Raw genomic sequence first — 21,429 nt, 5'->3', positions numbered from 1 at the left:
GCATTTGTAGACTTAGAGAAAGCGTTTGAAAATGTTGATTGGAATACTCTCTTTCAAATTCTGAAGGTGGCAGGGTTAAAATACAGGGAGCGAAAGGCTATTTACAACTTGTACAGAAAGCAGATGGCAGTTGTAAGAGTTGAGGGGTATGAAAGGGAAGCAGTGGTTGGGAAGGGAGTGAGACAGGGTTGTTGCTTATCCCCAATGTTATTCAATCTGTATATTGAGCAAGCAATAAAGGAAACAAAAGAAAAGTTCAGAGTAGGAATTAAAATCCATGGAGAAGAAATAAAAACTTTGAGGTTCGCCAATGACATTGTAATTCTGTCAGAGACAGCAAAGGACTTGGAAGAGCAGTTGAACAGAATGGACAGTGTCTTGAAAGGAGGATACAAGATGAAGATCAACAAAAGCAAAACTAGGATAATGGAATGTAGTCGTATTAAGTTGGTTGATGCTGAGGGAATTAGATTAGGAAATGAGACACTTAAAGTAGTAAAGGAGTTTTGCTATTTGGGGAGCAAAATAACTGATGATGGTCGAAGTAGAGAGGATATAAAAAGTAGACTGGCAATGGCAAGGAAAGCGTTTCTGAAGAAGAAAAATTTGTTAACATCGAGTGTAGATTTAAGTGTCAGGAAGTCGTTTCTGAAAGTATTTGTATGGAGTGTAGCCATGTATGGAAGTGAAACATGGACGATAAATAGTTTAGACAAGAAGGGAATAGAAGCTTTTGAAATGTGGTGCTACAGAAGAATGCTGTAGATTAGATAGGTAGACCACATAACTAATGAGGAGGTATTCAATAGAATTGGGGAGAAGAGGAGCTTGTGGCACAACTTGACTAGAAGAAGGGATCAGTTTTATAGGACATGTTCTGAGACATCGATGGATCACCAATTTAGTATTGGAGGGCAGCGTGGAGGGTAAAAATCGTAGAGGGAGACCAAGAGATGAATACACTAAGCAGATTCAGAAGGATGTAGGCTGCAGTAGGTACTGGGAGATGAAGAAGCTTGCACAGGATAGAGTAGCATGGAGAGCTGCATCAAACCAGTCTCAGGACTGAAGACCACAACAACAACAACAACATCCCTATACATCTTTTTATTTAAAAGAAAGGTCTTGGTTCAAATTAACAGCTCTTTTCATTGAAACAATAATCAGAGGAGGAATTATACACAAAAATACTTTAGTGCAGAAAAGTGTATTCCAGAGCACACCTAGTCAACAACTTGCCAACAACTACAAAAAGCTACTACAGGTAAATTACAGTTTGTGTGGGGTACAAATGATTTATTAGTAGCCAAAAATTCTAAATTTTTGATGTTTTCAACAAAGTCAGTCTTTGTACACATTTTTTAAAGTTTCGCATAATGATAGTACTTAGGCACATTCACAGTGCATTAATGGGATCTATGTACATAAGCACTGTAAGCCAATAATATTATGAAAAGATTAGATCGCTACTCACCCTAAAGATGACTACATTGAGTTGCAGACTGACACTACAAAAAGACTGTGACACATTGAGCTTTTAGTCAAAGCCTTCTTCAGAAAGGAAAAGAAAACCTTACACCATTCAGCAAACACATCTCACACACACAACTACTGTCTCCAGCTGTTCCATTCAGAATGCAGCAGTGCAGCATTGGACAGAAGCAATAAACTGGAATGAGGCAGGGAAAGGGCAGTTGTAGCAGGGTACAACTGGGGGAGAAAAGTCACTACTGCCTTGCGGAACATACAGGGACTACATGGTGGCAGGACAAGGCTGACAGGAACAGCAACAGGAGGCTGTGGAGAGAGGCAGGTGGAGGGAGATGGGGAGCAGAAAAAGAGAGGAACAGTAAGGGGAAAAGACTGTTGAGTGCATTGGCAGGGAGTTGCACACAATGAGGGTGAGGGAACATGAATTGAAAGGAAAAGATGATTTGAGGAGTGGTGAATGTATTGTAAGGATAACTCCAATCTGTACAGTCCAGAAAAGGTAGTGGTGGAATGGAGGATACCGATGGCCAAGGTTGTGCTGGATGCCATGCCACAGTGTGGTCCACTTTGCTCGGGGCCTTAGTTTGGCAGTGGCCATTCATTCTGGTGGACAGCTGGTTGATAGACATGCCAATATCAAAAGCTGTACAATGATTGCAGCAGAGCTGGTACATGACATGGCTGCTTTCACAGGTGGAATGAGGGAGGAGGGCATCTCTTGTCATGGGAAATATGCTGCCGTCAGTTTGCAGGTCATGATCTAAAGAGAATCTCAAATACACTGGCAGACCAACAACATTAAAGATGTTATATAAGGAATCATTTGTGTTTCACATTGCTACTTACAGCGTGTAGTCTTGAGTGAGGATGGTTACAAGCTGTCAGTTGAGTGATTTTGATGAAGGGCAGTTGACTGATCTGTGCCAGGTAAAGAGGTCACCACTGCAACGGAAGTGGAGCAAAGTGACTGAAGAAAGCCCATTAAATGCAATGAGCAGTTTGAAGACACCACCTAATAAGGAGGGAATGAGATGTACTGGAAAATGACAGTTATGCTAAATGTGGATTAATGTTTGAGGCATGTATCACTACCAGTCCAAGAACATAAATGAACATGTGCATGGTATAGTCAGTTTCTGGGGGAATGGTATTGTGCTAAAATGATGATGATGTTTGGTTTGTGGGGCGCTCAACTGCACGGTCATCAGTGCCTGAACAAAGTCCCAATTTTTACTGAGTCCAATCTTTACACAGTACAAACTAGCCACTGTCACGAATAATGATGATGATGATGATGATGATGATGAAATTATGAAATACAAACACCCAGTCCCCAGGCAGAGAAAATCCCCAACTTGGCCAGGAATCAAATCTGAGACCCTGTGTTCCAGAGGTAGCAATGCTAGCTGCTAGACCACGAGCTGTGGACATTGTGCTGAAATACTGGTTTATCTACTATGCAATGGGCCCTGGCTTCATTTTCAAATTTTGCACATTGTTGAGACACAGCAGGAAGGCATTACATGAATGAACTGGCTTGTGAATTCAGGAGATCTGAATCCTGTAGAACATGTGTAGGTTTCCCATGAGAAACTTGTTAGGTGTGAGATACTATCCTTCAGATGCTACAAGATGCAGAAGTCGTACTTAAGGAAAATAGGGAATCAGACAAATACAAAATTTGGAAATGCCCTGTGGAGAATGAGACCTACTCTTAACCTCTCTCTCTCTCTCTCTCTCTCTCTCTCTCTCTCTCTCTCTCTCTCTCTTCCATGTGGAAGAAACCCTTATGTGTGAATAGAAACAGAGATACACTAATGTGTCACCATTTTTTTGCATGTGCTTTTGTAACTGCAAGGGAGGCTTTGGCCATGGACAGAAATCTATTCCTCTAATTATACAGTATATTTCACAAAAGGTTTGGTAGTCATGTCAGTGTGCCCAACCTAGAATTTCAGCACAGCTATTTTCATATAGTAATGCTGTATACCAACCATTGCAACAAAAAACATAAGTATCAAAAATTTTGTGGATTTTCAGAACAGTATCTTATGTTTAATAACAACTAATTTGAGAACTGGTTTTACCTGTTTATGTGCCAGCCGGCCAAAAGGAGAAAGAAATGTGAGAAAAAACTGATTGATTTGATTGTAAAAGCATAAGGTGAGGTACTGAAGGAATATCTTTGTCATTGTACGCACATCAAGAAAATTTTGTATCATCTCGGTTCCAAGATTCTGGAATCTGTATGGAAAATTGGAATAGAAATCAACATAAACATCATTTCCTCCCTTTTTACTGCTCATGAAAACCACACATTGTATGTTATACTACCATGCAGTGAGACCTTCAGAGTTGCTGGTCCATATTGCTGTATACACCAGTACCTCTAATACCCAGTAGTACATCCTCTTGCATTGATGCGTACTTGTGGCATACTATCCACAAGTTCATCAAGGCACTGTTCGTCCAGATTGTCTCACTCCTCAACGGCGATTTGGTGTAGATCCCTCATAGTGGTTGGTGGGTCATGTCATCCATAAACAGCCCTATTCAATCTATCCCAGACATGTTTGATAGATTTCATGTCTGGAGTACATGCTGGCCAATCTAGTCAAGCTATGTTGTTATCATAAAGGAAGTCATTCACAAGTTGTGCATGATGGGGGCATGAATTGTTGTCCATGAAGATGAATGCCTTGCTAACACACTGCCAATATGGTTGCCCTATTGGTTGAAGGATGGCATCCACATATACAGCTGTTACGGCACATTCCATGACCACCAGCAGTGTACATCTGCCCCAAGTAATGCCACACAAAACAGCAGGAAACCTCCACCTTGCTGCACTCACTGGACAGTGTGTCTAAGGCGTTCAGCCTAACTGGGTTGCCTCCAAACACATCTCTGACAATTGTCTGTTTGAAGGCATATGCGACATTCATCGGTGAAGAGAACATGATGTCAATCCTGAGCCGTGCATTCAGCAAGTTGTTGGGCCCATGTGTACTGAACTGCATGGTGAGATGGTTGCAAAAGTGGACCTCCCTTGGGCATCGGGAGTGAAGTTGCACATCATGCAGCCTATTGCGCACAGTTTGAGTAGTAACACGACGTCCTGTGGCTGCACGAAAAGCATTATTCAACATGGTGGCATTGCTGTCAGGGTTCCTCTGAGCTGTAATACATAGGTAGTGGTCTTGGGCAGCCGGAGCGAGGCATGTCATTGGCAGTTCCTGTCTCTCTGTATCTCCTCCACACCCGAACAACAACACTTTGGTTCACTACGAGGTGCCTGGACACTTACCTTGTTGAGAGCCCTTCCTATCACAAAGTAACAAAGCAGACATGATTGAACCATGGTATTGACCATCTAGGCATGGTTGAACTACAGACAACACAAGTCGTGTACCTCCTTCCTGGTGGAATGACTGGAACTGATTGGCTATTGGACCCCCTCCATGTAATAGGCACTGCTCATGCATGGTTGTTTACATCTTTGGGTGGGTTTAATGACATCTCTGAACAGTCAAAGGGACTGTGTCTGTGATACAATATCCACAGTCAACATCTATCATCAGGACTTCTGGGAACTGGGGTGATGTGTGTATATCATGGCAAGAAGAATAAAGTCATGAGCAATTAACTGGGCTATGGTTATTGATATCAATCACCTGCTCATCCTTCATGACCACACACCCTACCACAGCTCATACTGAATGAAGTCACTTGTACATTTGTAATTGGTTCAATTTTATGTTAAATCCTCAAGTGCTAGCATTATCAAACCCTGGTTTCTTACAGTGAGAAGTACGGAAATTAACTTTTGCTCTTTATACAGTACGTGTAATGAACAACATCTACAACACTTCTTGCCTCATTTTTGTCTTTTACATTGCAGATCAGAAGCATTACATAAATTTTACCTATGAAGTGCAGAATTTGCCACTAGATCTCTATGTACTGATGGATCTGTCTGGCTCAATGACTGATGATAAAGATAAATTATCCAGCCTTCAGCAATCACTAGAAGAATTTATGAACAACATTACATCAGATTACAGAATTGGATTTGGCGCCTTTGTGGATAAACCCACAGCACCATACATCAGGACGCATGAGGACTGGTAAGAATATAGAAGTAGTGTCTGAGAAGCTTGGTGAATAGACTGGTATCTAAATGGCAATGATTGTGGCTTGGCTACATCACAAGATTGAAAAACAAGTGGCTGATGGAGAAATCATAGAATTGTAACAGAAAAGTGATATAGAGAAGCTGAGGAAATCTCAAGTGAAACTGACTTGCAGTCTCACAAGTATTTACTGAAATTGGATTGCAACTATTCCAGCCAGGTAATCTTGGAAGCATTTAGTGGTCTCTCTGCCAGAGAGAACCAAAATTCATGAACAGTAGAGGTGTTAGCAATGAGAGATTTGTATTTTATTTCATTTTACTCTTAAGAATAAAGAACAGAAATTTAAATCTTCAATATGTTCTTCATAACATTCAGAATTCCCATTAGCTTTGCATGCACTGCTAAGTGTGTTATTTTTCATTACTTTTAAGGATAAAACATCCATGCAGAAATCGAAGTGTCCCTTGTGATCCAGCTTATGAATTCAGAAACCACTTGAGCCTACAAAAAAATATCACGTTGTTCACTGTAAGTTGTTCTAAACATTTTACTTTCTGTACAGTGTGTAAATAAATCTGCATCTTTACCCATTGTTAAATACATTTTACAGGAGACAGTTCGAAAAGTGAACATGTCTGGGAACTTTGATGCTCCAGAAGGAACTTTAGATGCAGTCCTCCAGGCTGTCACATGCACAGAACGCATCAACTGGCGCAACAACTCTCGCAAGGTGGTGTTGGTAGCCACAGACAATGGATTTCACATAGCTGGTGATGGCAAGGTCAGAAACATGTTTTCATTTTGTGAAAGTTGTTCTTGAGCAGTAATCTGTACTAATGACCATAAAACAAAGGTTCTTCAAGATCTGTTGTGCTAACCAAATAAGTTTTATATTTAACATACAGGTGGCAGGAAGAGAAACACCTACCACAGAAAATAGTGGCTCTTATTGAACTAGCTTTCTAAGCACATAGCAACTAATCAGCTCTGTCAAAGAGCAAATTGGAACTGTGACAAAATAGCGTTGGCAGCATAGATAAGTGACAGTTAACAATAATTTATTAAAATAACTTTACTTAAATATGATGATGTTGACTGTCCCTCACAAGGTTGTTAAAATTCAATAACTATGAAACTGGTTTATTCTTGAAACCAGTGAATAATGACTGATTAAACTAGTAAAATATCCAGTCTTGCTCTGCTGGCAGTGAAAGTAGAAGTGTCTGTCACTATCTTCTGATACACGCACACTGCAGGACTTACCAGGTACTGTGACACTGCGAGAGACTGACAGAGTGGAGCTGTGCACACACTCAACCATCGCAATAACAAGGCAAGGGGGACTTTACATCCACCTTTTGAAAATATTGCAATCTATTCAGTACTTTACTTTTTAAAATTTTCTAAAAAATATTTACTGTCTTTAATGAAGTCTTCTTCCAGATTCTATGATGGTTTTACATTTTTCGTTTAAGCTTAATCAGAAAATTTGAGTTTAAGGGAGGTGGTCATAATGTCTCTCCTCCTTGTTAGTTGATGTGACTTCCCACAACGGCCTTCTTACTACACAAATAATAGCATTATGTGACTTTAGAACACATGGACATTATATTTCTCTGGGTTGGCAGCAACATTGGTCTCAACAATGATTCATTTTTCTTTGGTTTTTTATTGTTTCCTGTTTACTGACACTTAGTCCAGTGTTAGAAACAACTGGGATTGAAAATCTATTGACAGTCCCTTACTGACAGAGAAATATCGCAGATTTTGGAAGACTCTGCAGATTCTCAAATTGAATTTGATGAAACTGATGACTTAGTGAATGAACCTGAAGAGGAATGTGTTGTGCATGAGGATGTGAGCAGTGATAGAGCACCTACAGACACTGAAGATGAACTCTGGGCACCTGAAACTGGTGATGCAGCTTGCAAGGTTAGTGACAAGTATATTATGAGTACTGGAAAAATTTATAGCTCCAAACCTCCTCACATTAGAAGATGGGTAGCAAAAAACATAGTGACAGAAAGAGAAGGCATAAGAGATGAAGATAAAGTAGGGACAATAAGAGAAACATTTCAAAAGCTTTTGTCTCCAGAAATTTTCAACATCATAATAAAGCATACCAATGAAGAGCCATTGAGGCAGAAAATATCTAAGACAGACAGACTTGAACCCATGGTATATATAGAGCTACTTGTTATTACGGGGAAGGAAAGTGGCAGTAAGTCATCTGTTAAAGATTTATGGTCCTACACCTCAGGAAGGTTTGTTTATACCATGAGCCAAACCAGATTCCAGCAGCTTACTGAAATAGTAAGATGTGATGACAGAGAGTTGCAAAGCAACTGCAGGAAATATGATAAGTTTGCTGCAAAATGAGAAGTTTTTGACAAAATGAATGAATTACTGTCAAAATATTAATCTGTTGGAATGCACACTGTTATTGATGAAGTGTTGTCATTGTTCCATGGCAGGTATCCCTTCAAGGTCTTCATGAAGGTAAAACCTGGTATATAAGGTGTACTTACATGCATGCTCACAAACGCTAAAACTAGATATGTTATCAGCATGGAGCCTTATTCTGGAAAAAGAAATGATGATACACAACAATCAAATTCTGCTGCAGCTGTGGTCAAACACCTGGTGGTTCCTACACATAATTCAGGGCAAAATGTCACCCCAGACAGATATTATACTTCAATTGATTTGGCTGAAGATATATGGAGGAATCACAAGCTAACTCTTGTGGGAATATTACAAACTAATAGGAAACATATACCTCAAGAACTGAAAGACATCTCAAGATGACAATTATGTTCTAGTAAATTTGCTTTCACTGAAACTAGTACTGGAAATATTCCAGTCACAATTGTTTCTTATATATGCTGTGAAAAACCCAAAATAAATCTTCTGTTTGTATCATCTCAACAGTAGGACACTGCAGCTGGTTCACCTACTGACACTAAGAAGAAAACAGTTATAAATTTATATTATAATGAGACTAAAGGTGGCATTCACATGATAGATCAAATGGTGATGAAATATTCAACTAAAAGGGCTACAAGAAGGTGGCCGCTGTCTGTTTTCTATACTCTTGTGGACATAGCAGCGGTGAATAGTTATACACTATTTTTGTTGAACTTCTTGGACTGGAATAAGAAAAAACTTAATAAGCGACAACTTTTTCTTCAAAAACTGGGGCTACAGCTCATGATACCATACATTGAAGAAAGGGCTACAAATATTGCAGGCCTGATAAAGCCTGTAGTTTCAAGTGCAGAGGGTATTCTTGGATGGAAAATCAGGCAGAAATTTGGTGCAAAGGAAGCTCATGGAGGTAAAGGTAGATGTCATTTATGCGTTAGGGAAAGCCGTTCAAAAGCAGAAAAGTACAACAAAGTGAACAAAACAACCACAATCTGCAATAATTGTAAGAGATACACGTATGGTAAACACAGCAAAAAAACTGTTGTAATGTTCCAAGTCTGAGGTAGATTCTGAAGAAAGTGGTGAATAATTCTTCTCACAAAACTATGTTATGTACCTAAGCTATTTGTATGTTACCTCAAGTTTTTGTAATATTTTTAATTATAGTAAAGTGTACTTCAGTAGTACTATGAAGACTTTTACTACAACTCTTTCTCAAGATAATTAGACTCAGTAAACTTAAATGCTGAAGTAAGTGAAAGATATAAAATGAATTTTTTAAAACAGTTTTAAAAGTAATATTCAGGTTCTGGATCCTGATTCTGCATCAATAGATCTTTCAAAAGTATGTTATTAATATAATTCAAGAACAATTAATAAACTTTATTTATTTTAAAATTTGTCCTTTATGGTAGGCACAAAGTACCCCCCGCCATCACCCTTGGTAATAAACATTACTGAAAATGGCTTGGTACATCGAGGATTAAATCTGCAGTTTGAAAATGAATGTTCATTTGCAAACTATTTTATTTTGACTAAAGTTCAGTCTTGATCACACCATTTATGTTTCAATGACATAGGTAACCGGTTTCGGTTATTCTTACATAACCATCATCAGACCCATGGCTCCCTTAGGATGATAGGTGGAGCTCTCCTCAGCTGCTACGAAGTCAACAGTTGACTTCATAGCAGCTGAGGAGAGCTCCGCCTATCATCCTAAGGCAGCCATGGGCCTGATGATGGTTATGTAAAAATAACCGAAACCGGTTACCTATGTCATTGAAACATAAATGGTGTGATCAAGACTGAACTTTTTTCAAAATATAATAATCTATTGATCGCTGTATTCCAAAAATGTTTACCAAAATTGCAAACTATTTGCCCAACGTCAGGTGGAAGCAGGATATAGTCCCTGGTATGTGCGCCCTTTGTGATGTCAGACCATAATTATGTCAGATAGACAGGACTATGAATTATGTATGGCAGATGCATAATATGGTCTGTTATGTACATCTTCTGTGGCATCTGACCAAAATTATGTGAGATCAAGCTGAAGAATGGCCTTACCTTGTGGTTCCCTCGATGTGTATGGCTGCATACTGTATCTACCAAGGGACACAGGAAGATTAATGAAGAAAGACTGTGCCTTAGTGATGTGTTACAGACTGAATAGTAAAAAGGGAAGACAGGAACAATTTATATGCTTGGCACACCAGGATGTGTCTGTTTAACCTGTCTGAGATAATCTTTGTGAGCACAGTTGCAGAATTTATTTATCCAGACTATCTACTAAGTTTATGTGACACACAGCAGTCATATCATAGCGAAGGAGGATGTCACAGCAAACACACTCACCAGATGCATTTTCTTCACACAATACTCACTGCTCAATGAAAGTAGTATCTTGACCATTGTGATTGAACCCACTAGCAGTGTGATAACTTCCTGCTTGCAAATGACTCACAGTTTAGCCTGCAGTGTGATTCTGTCCATTTTTTGATCTGAAGTGCCTGTGGAACAGGATACAAAAATCAGCTGGCATTCAGAGAGGGACTGATGTGATGGTGACACACATGAAGTATGTTAGGACATGAATGACGTCACATGGTCTGATTTTCTTTCTTTGCACCAGTATCACTTTGAAACATGTCATACTGGTGCCAGGGCATCTTTTAGTACACACTTTATTACCATGTTCAACATTTTGCACACATTTTGTAGGTTCTTTAACTTACGGGCTTCCGAGTACCTTATAATCATGGGAAGGTTCATTGACATTGTATAAATGTTGACTTAAACTGCATGATTACTTACTCATATCTCAGCATTTATGGATGTTGAATGTCAAGTGACACTTTCAGAATCTACCTCTAGTACCAACATTACCTAACTTTTTTTACACAGTTATCTTCAACTCTCAACTGTCATAGGTCATACATGACTTCATCCAACCACTGCTTCTGGAGTCTGTCAAATTGGCATGTTCCATTAGATCCACTGGCCATCACAGATTCTACTCAAAAGTTTTCAGGCTTGAGAGAGACACATCATCGAGAATGAATTTTCACTCTGCAGCAGAGAGTACGCTGATTTGAAACTTCCTGGCAGATTAAAACTGTGCGCCAAGCCAGGACTTGAACCTGGGACCTTTTTCTCTCACAGAGCTGTGAGGATGGTCATGAGTCATGCTTGTTTGTAGAGAACTTGCCCATGAAAGGCAAAGGTCTCAGGTTTGAGTCCCTGTGTGGCACACAGCTTTAATCTGCCAGAAGTTTTATGTCAGTGCACACTCTGCTGCAGGGTGACTATTCATTCTGGAAACAGTCTCACAGACTCTGGCTAAGCCAAGTCTGAGGTATAGCCTTTCTTTCAGAAGTGATAATCCTGCAAGTTTTGCAGGAGAATGTCTGTGAAGCCTGGAATGCAGGAAATGTGGTACTGGCGGAAGTAAAGCTGTCAGAACGGGTTGTGAGTCGTGCTTAAGATAGCTTAGTTGGTAGGCCACTTGCCCATGAAAGGCAAAGTTCTCGGATTCAAGTTGCAGTCCAACATACAGTTTTAATCTACCAGGAAGTTTCACATCAGTGTGTTTTCTGCTGCAGAATGAAAATTCTTTCTGGAAACAGTTCTCCAGATTGTGGCTAAGTTTTGTCTCCACAGTCTCCTGTCTTCCAGCAGTGCTAGTCCCACAAGTTTCACAGAACGTCTGTGAAGTTTGGAAGATAGGAGACAAGGTACTGGAGGATGGAGAGCTTTGAGAACAGCTTATGACTTGTGCTTGGGTAGCTCAGTTAATAGAGTACTGGCCTACAAAAGGTAAGGGTGCCATGTTCAAGTCACATTCTCGCATACAATTTTAAGCTTCCAGACCTGTTAATATAAGAGCACATTTTGCTGCAGAGTGAAAATTCATCCTGGAAACAATCCCCCAGGCTGTGGTCAAGCCATATCTCCCCAATATCATTTCTTCCAGTAATGCTAGTTCCACAACTTTTGCAGGAGAGCTTCTGTGAAGTTCAGAAGATAGAAGATAGGAGATGGAAGTAAAGCTGTGAGGATGGGCCACGAGTTCTGATTGTGTAGATCAGTTGATAGAACAGTTGTCTGTGGAAGGCAAACGTCCTGGGTTTGAGTTCCAGTCTGGCACAGAGTTTTAATCTGCCAGAAAGTTTCAGTGCCTGTCTTGTCTGACAAAGTTGCCCTGCCTGCATCTCATGGACAACATTAAATTGTCAGTCATTTACACAGTTCTTGAGTCTTCTTTCTCCACCAGATATCCATATCTGGCATTGGGCCAATGATATGCCTCAAAATATTCCAGTAACAAATAATAGTTTATTATCTTCTTCCTTTATAGTAGTCATGGCCTTCAGTCCTTAAAGTAGCACTAGAGCAATCATTATTTACATGGCTTTATTTTAGGTTTATTGTTAGATATAGTGTAAGTTCACAGTCTGTTTCATACTGAAGTATGTTCTGGATGTGTCAGTAATCTATTGCTTCATCATCAGCTTTTTCTATAGCAAGAACACAATTTATGGAACATAGTACTTTATAGAGCAACACATAGGACACAATATTGCATAGCAGTGAACGTACTGACTAGACAACACTAATACAGGGCACAGAAGAGGCTGATCACTCATTTGCAATTGCTTAAATAATACTGTTTCCTGGGCTGTCCAGCAGAGCATGCCAGGGGAGCTGATACAGGTGGCTTCTATAAGCTGGCCTGTGGACTGTATGGACACACAATCTCTGAAATAGCACACGTCCTGAGTGAAGGTACATCTCTCCTCCCTTCTAGAGGGGTAGGGAAACCACATACAGACAGGCACTGAAAAATACATGGTACAGAAAAAAAGCACCGGTACCAAAAAACCACTCGTACCATGGAAAAAAGCACTGATCTCACAAGGCCCTGAGATTATGAGTCATGGAAATTACCAATGATGGAGCTGACGTTCATTTCATTTCCCAGTGACAGTGACTACTGCAGCATGTAGCAGGCAGGCACTGGCAGGTAAGGGCTGTTTGGTACGCCATCTCCCCTCTAATGAGAGGCAGTAGAACAGGATTTGGGCCAGCATCTCTTTAGTGACATCCTCATCAAGGTCAATGGGGACATCAGAAATGACAGCCGCACAGAACCTAGCAACACAGGCAGCGAAGGTGACTGTGGCATCAAGTGCAGCGAATGCTGCACTGGCAACGGCGGTCAAAAAGTGGGGCTGAAGGCAGGAACCCCAGACAGTGATCTTCCAGGCAGTGACTCCCGCTGCAGCATGAACTGGACCATCTGCAATGCAGGAACAGGCATCAGCAGCAGCGGGGGAGGTGATGGGCCCTTCATGCATAGCCACAGATGGCCACAGTGTTGGAACATCTGCCCATCAGGAGTGTGGACAACACACAGGCACCAGCCCAGTGGCACTCAATGACGGCAGGAACCCTGTTTGGCTGGCAGCAAAACCACGAGTCCAGACAGGCACACTCAGCCAGAACCGTTATGGAGCCAGTGACACCAGTGGACCAAGTGTCAGATGCAGCAAGTGAAGGAGGATCTGGGGTGGCATCCATGTAGCAGCTCTGCCAGTCTCTTGTCCCCACCAGAGTGAAATGGTACAAACTCAAAAAATGGTGTAAAGCAGCTTCAGGAGGCCTGCTGGATACATACTTCTGCATCTGAGTTTCAAATGTCCAAACCATGCGTTCATCCTCACCATTAACTAAGGATGAAACAGGGGAGCTGTGACATGGCTAACAGGAGGAGGAGATTAGTGTTTAATGTCCCACTGACGATGAGGTCATTAGAGATGGAGCACAAGCTCAGATTAGGGAAGGAAGTCAGCCATGCCCTTTCAAAGGAACCATCCTGGTATTTGCCTGAAATGATTTAGGGAAATCATGGAAAACCTAAATCAGGATGGCCGGAAGTGGGTTTGAACCGTCGTCTTCCCGAGTGCAAGTCCAGTGTGCTAACCACTGCGCCACCCTGCTCATTGATACGGCTGACAGCACTAGCCTGGCAAAAAGAAGTATATTCTTGAGAAATAAACAGTGAGCCATTATCAATAACCGTGGCATACGCAAGCCCTCGGTTGCAAAAACCTTAGACAGGGAAAAAATAGTGCCCACCATGGATGTGGACAGACAACATGCCACATAGGAAAACTTGGAGTAGATGTCCATTATAGTGAGCCAATACTGATTTAGGAAGACCTACCAAAATCAATATGTAGATGCTCCCATGGGCACTATAACATTGGCCAGGGTGGAAAAGACGCCCGCAGGGCCACCTGATGCTGAACACAGTGAGTGCAAGTGGTGATAACCTGCATAATGACCCCATGGAAGACTGGCCAATACACAACCAGCAGGGGGAAGCTTCAGTGTGAGGGGCCCCCAATGACTGACCTGTAGTAGAAGCTGCAGAACATTACAGTATAAGGAAGTGGGAATCAGAACCCGGGGAGCAGTGTCCTCCGTAACTAATGAAAGAGCCCTGTCAAACACAGAAAGGCGTTGCTGGTGGGAGAAGTGATTACACAAGGGATATGAGGCATTGTCTGGGGATTTTTTGGCCAACCATGCTGCACGAAAGTACAGGCTCCGTGGCGACAGCTGATGCTGTTTGGCATTATTGATGGGAAAACCATTGACATCATTGTGGTTCTCAGTATCTAAATACACTCCTGGAAATGGAAAAAAGAACACATTGACACCGGTGTATCAGACCCACCATACTTGCTCTGGACACTGCGAGAGGGCTGTACAAGCAATGATCACACGCACGGCACAGCGGACACACCAGGAACCGCGGTGTTGGCCGTCGAATGGCGCTAGCTGCGCAGCATTTGTGCACCGCCGCTGTCAGTGTCAGCCAGTTTGCCGCGGCATACGGAGCTCCATCGCAGTCTTTAACACTGGTAGCATGCCGCGACGGCGTGGACGTGAACCGTATGTGCAGTTGACGGACTTTGAGCGAGGGCGTATAGTGGGCATGCGGGAGGCCGGGTGGACGTACCGCCGAATTGCTCAACATGTGGGGCGTGAGGTCTCCACAGTACATCGATGTTGTCGCCAGTGGTCGGCGGAAGGTGCACGTGCCCGTCGACCTGGGACCGGACCGCAGCGACGCACGGATGCACGCCAAGACCGTAGGATCCTACGCAGTGCCGTAGGGGACCGCACCACCACTTCCCAGCAAATTAGGGACACTGTTGCTCCTGGGGTATCGGCGAGGACCATTCGCAACCGTCTCCATGAAGCTGGGCTACGGTCCCGCACACCGTTAGGCCGTCTTCCGCTCACACCCCAACATCGTGCAGCCCGCCTCCAGTGGTGTCGCGACAGGCGTGAATGGAGGGACGAATGGAGACGTGTCATCTTCAGCGATGAGAGTCGCTTCTGCCTTGGTGCCAATGATGGTCGTATGCGTGTTTGGCACCGTGCAGGTGAGCGCCACAATCAGGACTGCATACGACCGAGGCACACAGGGCCAACACCGGGCATCATGGTGTGGGGAGCGATCTCCTACACTGGCCGTACACCACTGGTGATCGTCGAGGGGACACTGAATAGTGCACGGTACATCCAAACCGTCATCGAACCCATCGTTCTACCATTCCTAGACCGGCAAGGGAACTTGCTGTTCCAACAGGACAATGCACGTCCGCATGTATCCCGTGCCACCCAACGTGCTCTAGAAGGTGTAAGTCAACTACCCTGGCCAGCAAGATCTCCGGATCTGTCCCCCATTGAGCATGTTTGGGACTGGATGAAGCGTCGTCTCACGCGGTCTGCACGTCCAGCACGAACGCTGGTCCAACTGAGGCGCCAGGTGGAAATGGCATGGCAAGCCGTTCCACAGGACTACATCCAGCATCTCTACGATCGTCTCCATGGGAGAATAGCAGCCTGCATTGCTGCGAAAGGTGGATATACACTGTACTAGTGCCGACATTGTGCATGCTCTGTTGCCTGTGTCTATGTGCCTGTGGTTCTGTCAGTGTGATCATGTGATGTATCTGACCCCAGGAATGTGTCAATAAAGTTTCCCCTTCCTGGGACAATGAATTCACGGTGTTCTTATTTCAATTTCCAGGAGTGTAGAAACAAAGCAGCTCATCCTGATCAAATGTTGGATCTGACCAAATCAGAAGGCAAGGTAAGGCATTGGCACTGGGCTGTTGTGCTGTCAGCTGGTAAGGAGAGGAGGAGAGCTGACCTCTGCAAACAATGTGCTCCCTTGTCTGGCATGGAAGCCAAAGGGCTACAAGACAACCAATGGCTTATGATCCATGAGTAAATGGAACTTAGAACCATACACAAAGGTGTGAAATTTCTTGAGGGTGAACACAATCACTAAAGCGTTGTTGTCAATCTGAGAATACCACTGCTAAGAGGGATTTAAAGTCTTAGAAGCACAAGCAATGGGTTGTTCATACCCGTCCGCACATTTGTGCACCAACACCGCACCAAAGCCATGCTGAGCGGCATCTGCAGCCAACATGAAATGCTGATCCAACTGAAAAGTGGCTCAACAGGGTGCAAATTTAAGCAAAGCAAATGCTCAGTCACTGGCTGGGGACCAGAAAAAGGCACATTTTTATGCACAAAAACTTATGGTAGTATACAACTTTACCTAGAAATGCCAGCAGTTCTTTAATGGAGGTCGGCCACAGCAAAGCTGCAATTGCATCAACATGGTGACCCAATGGCTTGACCCCTGTGCAAGAAACCTCAAAACCAAGGTACTCAATTGATGTCTGAAAAAGTTGAGATTTGGCAAGATTGCACTTGAGACATGCAGACTTCAAAACAGAAAACAACGATCGGAGATTACTAAGGTGACCTTCGGTGGAAGAATGCAAAACACTATATTCTAGTTAACTGAAGCAGCCAGGCACAGAGGCTGTCAGCTGTTCTAAAAAATCCAGAAAAATTGGAGATGCACAACTGACACCAAAAGTTTGTTGCAGAGCAAAAGGTGTATTGAAAACAAGAAGGCACCTAGTGGTCTCATTCAAGGGGTCCTGGAGGTACACTTCCAACAAATCAACCTTGGAAAAGAAGTGGCTACATGATAATTTTGCGAGTGACTCATCCCAGCAGGGCAAAGGATATGTATGTATCCCAGACTGTGCATCAATCGTGTGACACTAAAGACACCACAGAGACGAAGCTTACCTATCAGCTTCTCAACAATGACCAGTGGTGTAGCCCCACAACTGGAAGAAATAGGCTGAATGACATTGAGTGATGTCAAATGAATGGATTTGGCCTCAACAGAGTTGCACAATGTGACAGACACCTGCTCATCTGACAAAAATGACGGCGAATGGACTCTTTCATGGTAATATGGGCCTAAAATCAGGTAGCACAACATAAATAAGGGGAAAACAGAGATCAAAACTTAGACCAGGGGGCCTCCAGTTGCTGATATGGAATTGATCTGACACTAAATTTACCTCCTCAATGGAGAAACCAAAAGCGTTAAATGGATCCAACAAGAACATGTCTGTAGTATGGGAATGATCCACTAAAAGGAAGGTAAGACAGCGAACAACAGATTTATAAGAGACAGGAGTGTAGCTAACTGACTTCTGTGAAACCTATCTGAGGGGAGGGAAACCCAAGTCCATATATATTTATGTGTTTACTAAAGTCACTGCAACTCCTGTGTCCACTTGCATTTTTAGTGGTTTATTAAATACAAATTGTTAATAAATAATTTGTTCAGGGAGATAGTCACTGTTGAGATACAGTTTATGTCCATCAATACTTCTGTACCCACCATGTTTGAAGAGGAGTTACACACCAATTCAGTGTGGGCTTTCTTTCAACACTTGTTGCAGTGCTTTTTCATGGACTTCCCTATCTGGTGCTAGATGAATAATAACATCACGTACCATATGATCAGCATAGAATTCATGATGGATAGTATGACAAATTTACAACTTCTCAACCCTTGAAATTCCACAGCCCAGGCTTTGCAAGATTAGTTTGGGCATTTCCGACAACAGTAAAATTCTACATGCATTGCAATGAGATCTGTTCTGTAACAGTAATAGGTTGAGAGAGGCTTGCACATTTCATCAAATGATAAGCTGGCTGGGTCTTGCAAAGATGCAAGTTGGCACAACAACTGATAAACACATGGCAAAATCCAGGAAAGAAAGAAAGCCCTACACAGGTTTGCATTGTCCATGGGAGGAACCTGAAAATGTGTCTTGTAGGAGTGCCAACTATCAGTCGATTCATCATATGCTGGAAAGGGTGATGGTTGTATTGACAGGAGAGTAACCTTCTGTGAATTAATTGTTGGTAAGGCGGGTACCAGGTTGAGATTCATTGGGAGAGTGCTTAGAAAATGTAGTCCATCAACAAAGGAGGTGGCTTACAAAACACTCGTTCGACCTATACTTGAGTATTGCTCATCAGTGTGGGATCCGTACCAGATCGGTCTGATGGAGGAGATAGAGAAGATCCAAAGAAGAGCGGCGCGTTTCGTCACAGGGTTATTTGGTAACCGTGATAGCGTTACGGAGATGTTTAATAAACTCAAGTGGCAGACTCTGCAAGAGAGGCGCTCTGCATCGCGGTGTAGCTTGCTCGCCAGGTTTCGAGAGGGTGCGTTTCTGGATGAGGTATCGAATATATTGCTTCCCCCTACTTATACCTCCCGAGGAGATCACGAATGTAAAATTAGAGAGATTAGAGCGCGCACGGAGGCTTTCAGACAGTCGTTCTTCCCGCGAACCATACGCGACTGGAACAGGAAAGGGAGGTAATGACAGTGGCACGTAAAGTGCCCTCCACCACACACCATTGGGTGGCTTGCGGAGTATCAATGTAGATGTACATGTAGATGTAGAACATGCAGAGGCCACCTGACTGAGAGCAGTGGTGAGAGCCTGTTGTTCCACCAAGCTTGCTTCTGGGCAATGATATGTTGGAGTATTTCTTCCTCCGAGATGTTTGTCAGAAGACCTAGTACTGACACTAACATGCAGAGAAAACATAAGCCTTATTCGTCACCAAGTTTTCTACAGCAAGAACAAACACAATTTATGGAACATAGTACTTTATAGAACAACAAGTAAGATACGGGTTGTGCATAGCACTCAACACATTGACTGGGCAACAGTAACATAGGGTACAGAATAGTCTCAGTACTCATTTGCAATCGCTTAAATAATATTGTTTCCTCAGCAGCTCACCAGAGCACACCAGGGGGCCAACTCAAGTGGCCACTATACATGAGCCTGTGAATTGTATGGATGCACGATCTCTGAAAGGGCGTGTGTCAAGAGTGAAGGTACATCAGTTTTAAATGGTAGGTGCTCAAAAACATTTTGGTCTCCACTCTATACAATTAAGAAACCAGAGGTTGCTATGTACTGCTCTGGGCACTCCCATGTATAATGCCATCATTTTCATCTTCTTAGTACTAATTTACAGGCCAGTTTTGCTTTCGTTTTAAGTGCTCTTTGCCTTGACCACTTAAGCTCCAACTGTATGACAGATGTGAAACCATCTGCAAATGTTATGGATTCATCCATTCATGTCGCCATCATTCTCATTTCGCTTCATTTCTGGATGACTCTTTCAAGTACTATGTTACACAGTATCAGTGAAGTGACGCCACCTTATTACAATCTTCTGCATGTGTAGAATACCTTTGATATCTCAGCCTAGAACTTCATCTTTGCTCTTATTTCTACAGCCATATGTCACAGAGAAATCAATACATGTTGCCAAAATATGTTTGCTAAACTCACTGTACTTCTTCCAAAGTTGCCTCTTAGTATATATCTCTGCAACTGATAATCTCCAATAACCTGTTCAGTAGACTGAGCGAGGTGGTGCAGTGGTTAGCACATTGGACTCACATTCAGGAGGATGACAGTTCAAACCCATGATCAGCCATCCTGTTTTAGGTTTTCCATGATTTATCTGAATCGTTTTAGGCAAGTGCCAGGATGGCTCCTTTGAAAGGGCATGGCCAACTTCCTTTCCTCACCCAATGGGACTGATGACCTTGGTGTTTGGTCCCCTTCCCAAAACCAACCAATCAACCTATTCAGTACATGATATCTTTTTCTTTAAAACATGTATTAATGTGTTGTTAAACTAACCTGCTCAAAAAACATCTTGCATCACCCTCATGACTTGCATAGTTGCTGCTTTTTTAAAATCAAAACTTCTCTGTAAATACTCTTTTCACTCAAGTAAATCACTATGCACAAGCATATCTTAAAGGAAGCACAGTAAATATGCATTCTGAGTGCAGTTCAGTAGAGTGTGGAGGCTCCAGTTGTGTACAGAACAATCTTGTTTGAGTAATGTAACTTACCACTCACTTTCCACAGACAATCACTTAAGAACAAATTTAAAGTAAAATTTGTACATATCTAAAGGCAGAAGCACTGAGTTGTCAATAGGTACACAAATAAAAGGTACATATCTTGGGTAGCTTTTCAAATGCACTTCCTTTTTCTAGCTGTATGAAAAACATGCACACAAACACACAGTCGACTGAGCACAATGTAGAGACGTACATGTGCATGTGAGTGACTGTAGGTGCGCTTTTGTGCATGTTTTTCCTACAGCTAGAAAACAGAAGTGCATTCCAAAATCTAACCAAGCTCTGTACATTTTGTTTGTGTACCTATCGACAATGCAGCACTTCTGCCTTTCAGTCAGTCGACTACTTTAATTCCTAAATAATTTGTAATTTTCAACCAGAACTTTCTGTACATTATCTGTACTTATCTAATTCATTTGCAACTTTGTAATCCTTGTCAGAATTCTCATTTCCAGGCATTCATGTGGTTCACATGATCTAAGGCAGTGAGCTCAACTGCCATGTAGAAAACTGTTCACATTGTATGCATTTTTGATTTATTAAATTTGTTGGGACACCATCTATTATTTGCAAAACTTTTTAAATCAGACATCACATTACTATTATCAAACACAATCATTCCAGGATGTTTCACTATGTACACTACGGTATGAGCTCCCCCAAAGAACATCCACAAGCAGCTCGATCTTAGAACTCGCTTGTATGATGACGTGCTTGAGTTGAGCAGTATCAAGACAGGCTTCTCTGGCCTGTTTTTCACCCTTACAGTCAACATTCTGGTGACAGGTTCATCTGTCAAGGCTATTAGCACCACCCAGGGAGCAATTGTAGCTTAGTAATGCAATGGAGATGGTGAGTATTACTTTCGAGTAAAATAGAGCCTTCTGGTGAGTAAGATTGGATAGTCTTTTGTTAAGCTTTTAATTAATGTAGGGTTATAAGAATTTATGACTCTTTTGACATTACCTGACTTTATTTTAGTTTCTGAGTTTGCCTAAACTG

General features: G+C 42.2%; 1 protein-coding gene across 1 annotated transcript in view; it reads left to right on the top strand.

Annotated features, from left to right (window-relative positions):
- Nucleotides 1-21,429, top strand: part of LOC126474781 (integrin beta-PS-like) — a 123,730-nt gene that overhangs the window by 40,984 nt on the left and 61,317 nt on the right. The window contains exons 4-6 of the mRNA XM_050102258.1: nucleotides 5,393-5,618; nucleotides 6,059-6,155; nucleotides 6,238-6,408. Of these exons, the coding sequence (XP_049958215.1) occupies nucleotides 5,393-5,618; nucleotides 6,059-6,155; nucleotides 6,238-6,408 (494 nt within the window). The remainder of the gene's footprint in view (nucleotides 1-5,392; nucleotides 5,619-6,058; nucleotides 6,156-6,237; nucleotides 6,409-21,429) is intronic.

The sequence above is a fragment of the Schistocerca serialis genome, chromosome 4, assembly GCF_023864345.2.
Source record: "Schistocerca serialis cubense isolate TAMUIC-IGC-003099 chromosome 4, iqSchSeri2.2, whole genome shotgun sequence".
NCBI lineage: Eukaryota > Metazoa > Arthropoda > Insecta > Orthoptera > Acrididae > Schistocerca > Schistocerca serialis.
The sequence above is the reverse complement of the archived record's forward strand: the minus strand, read 5'-3'. Positions and strand labels throughout refer to the sequence as shown.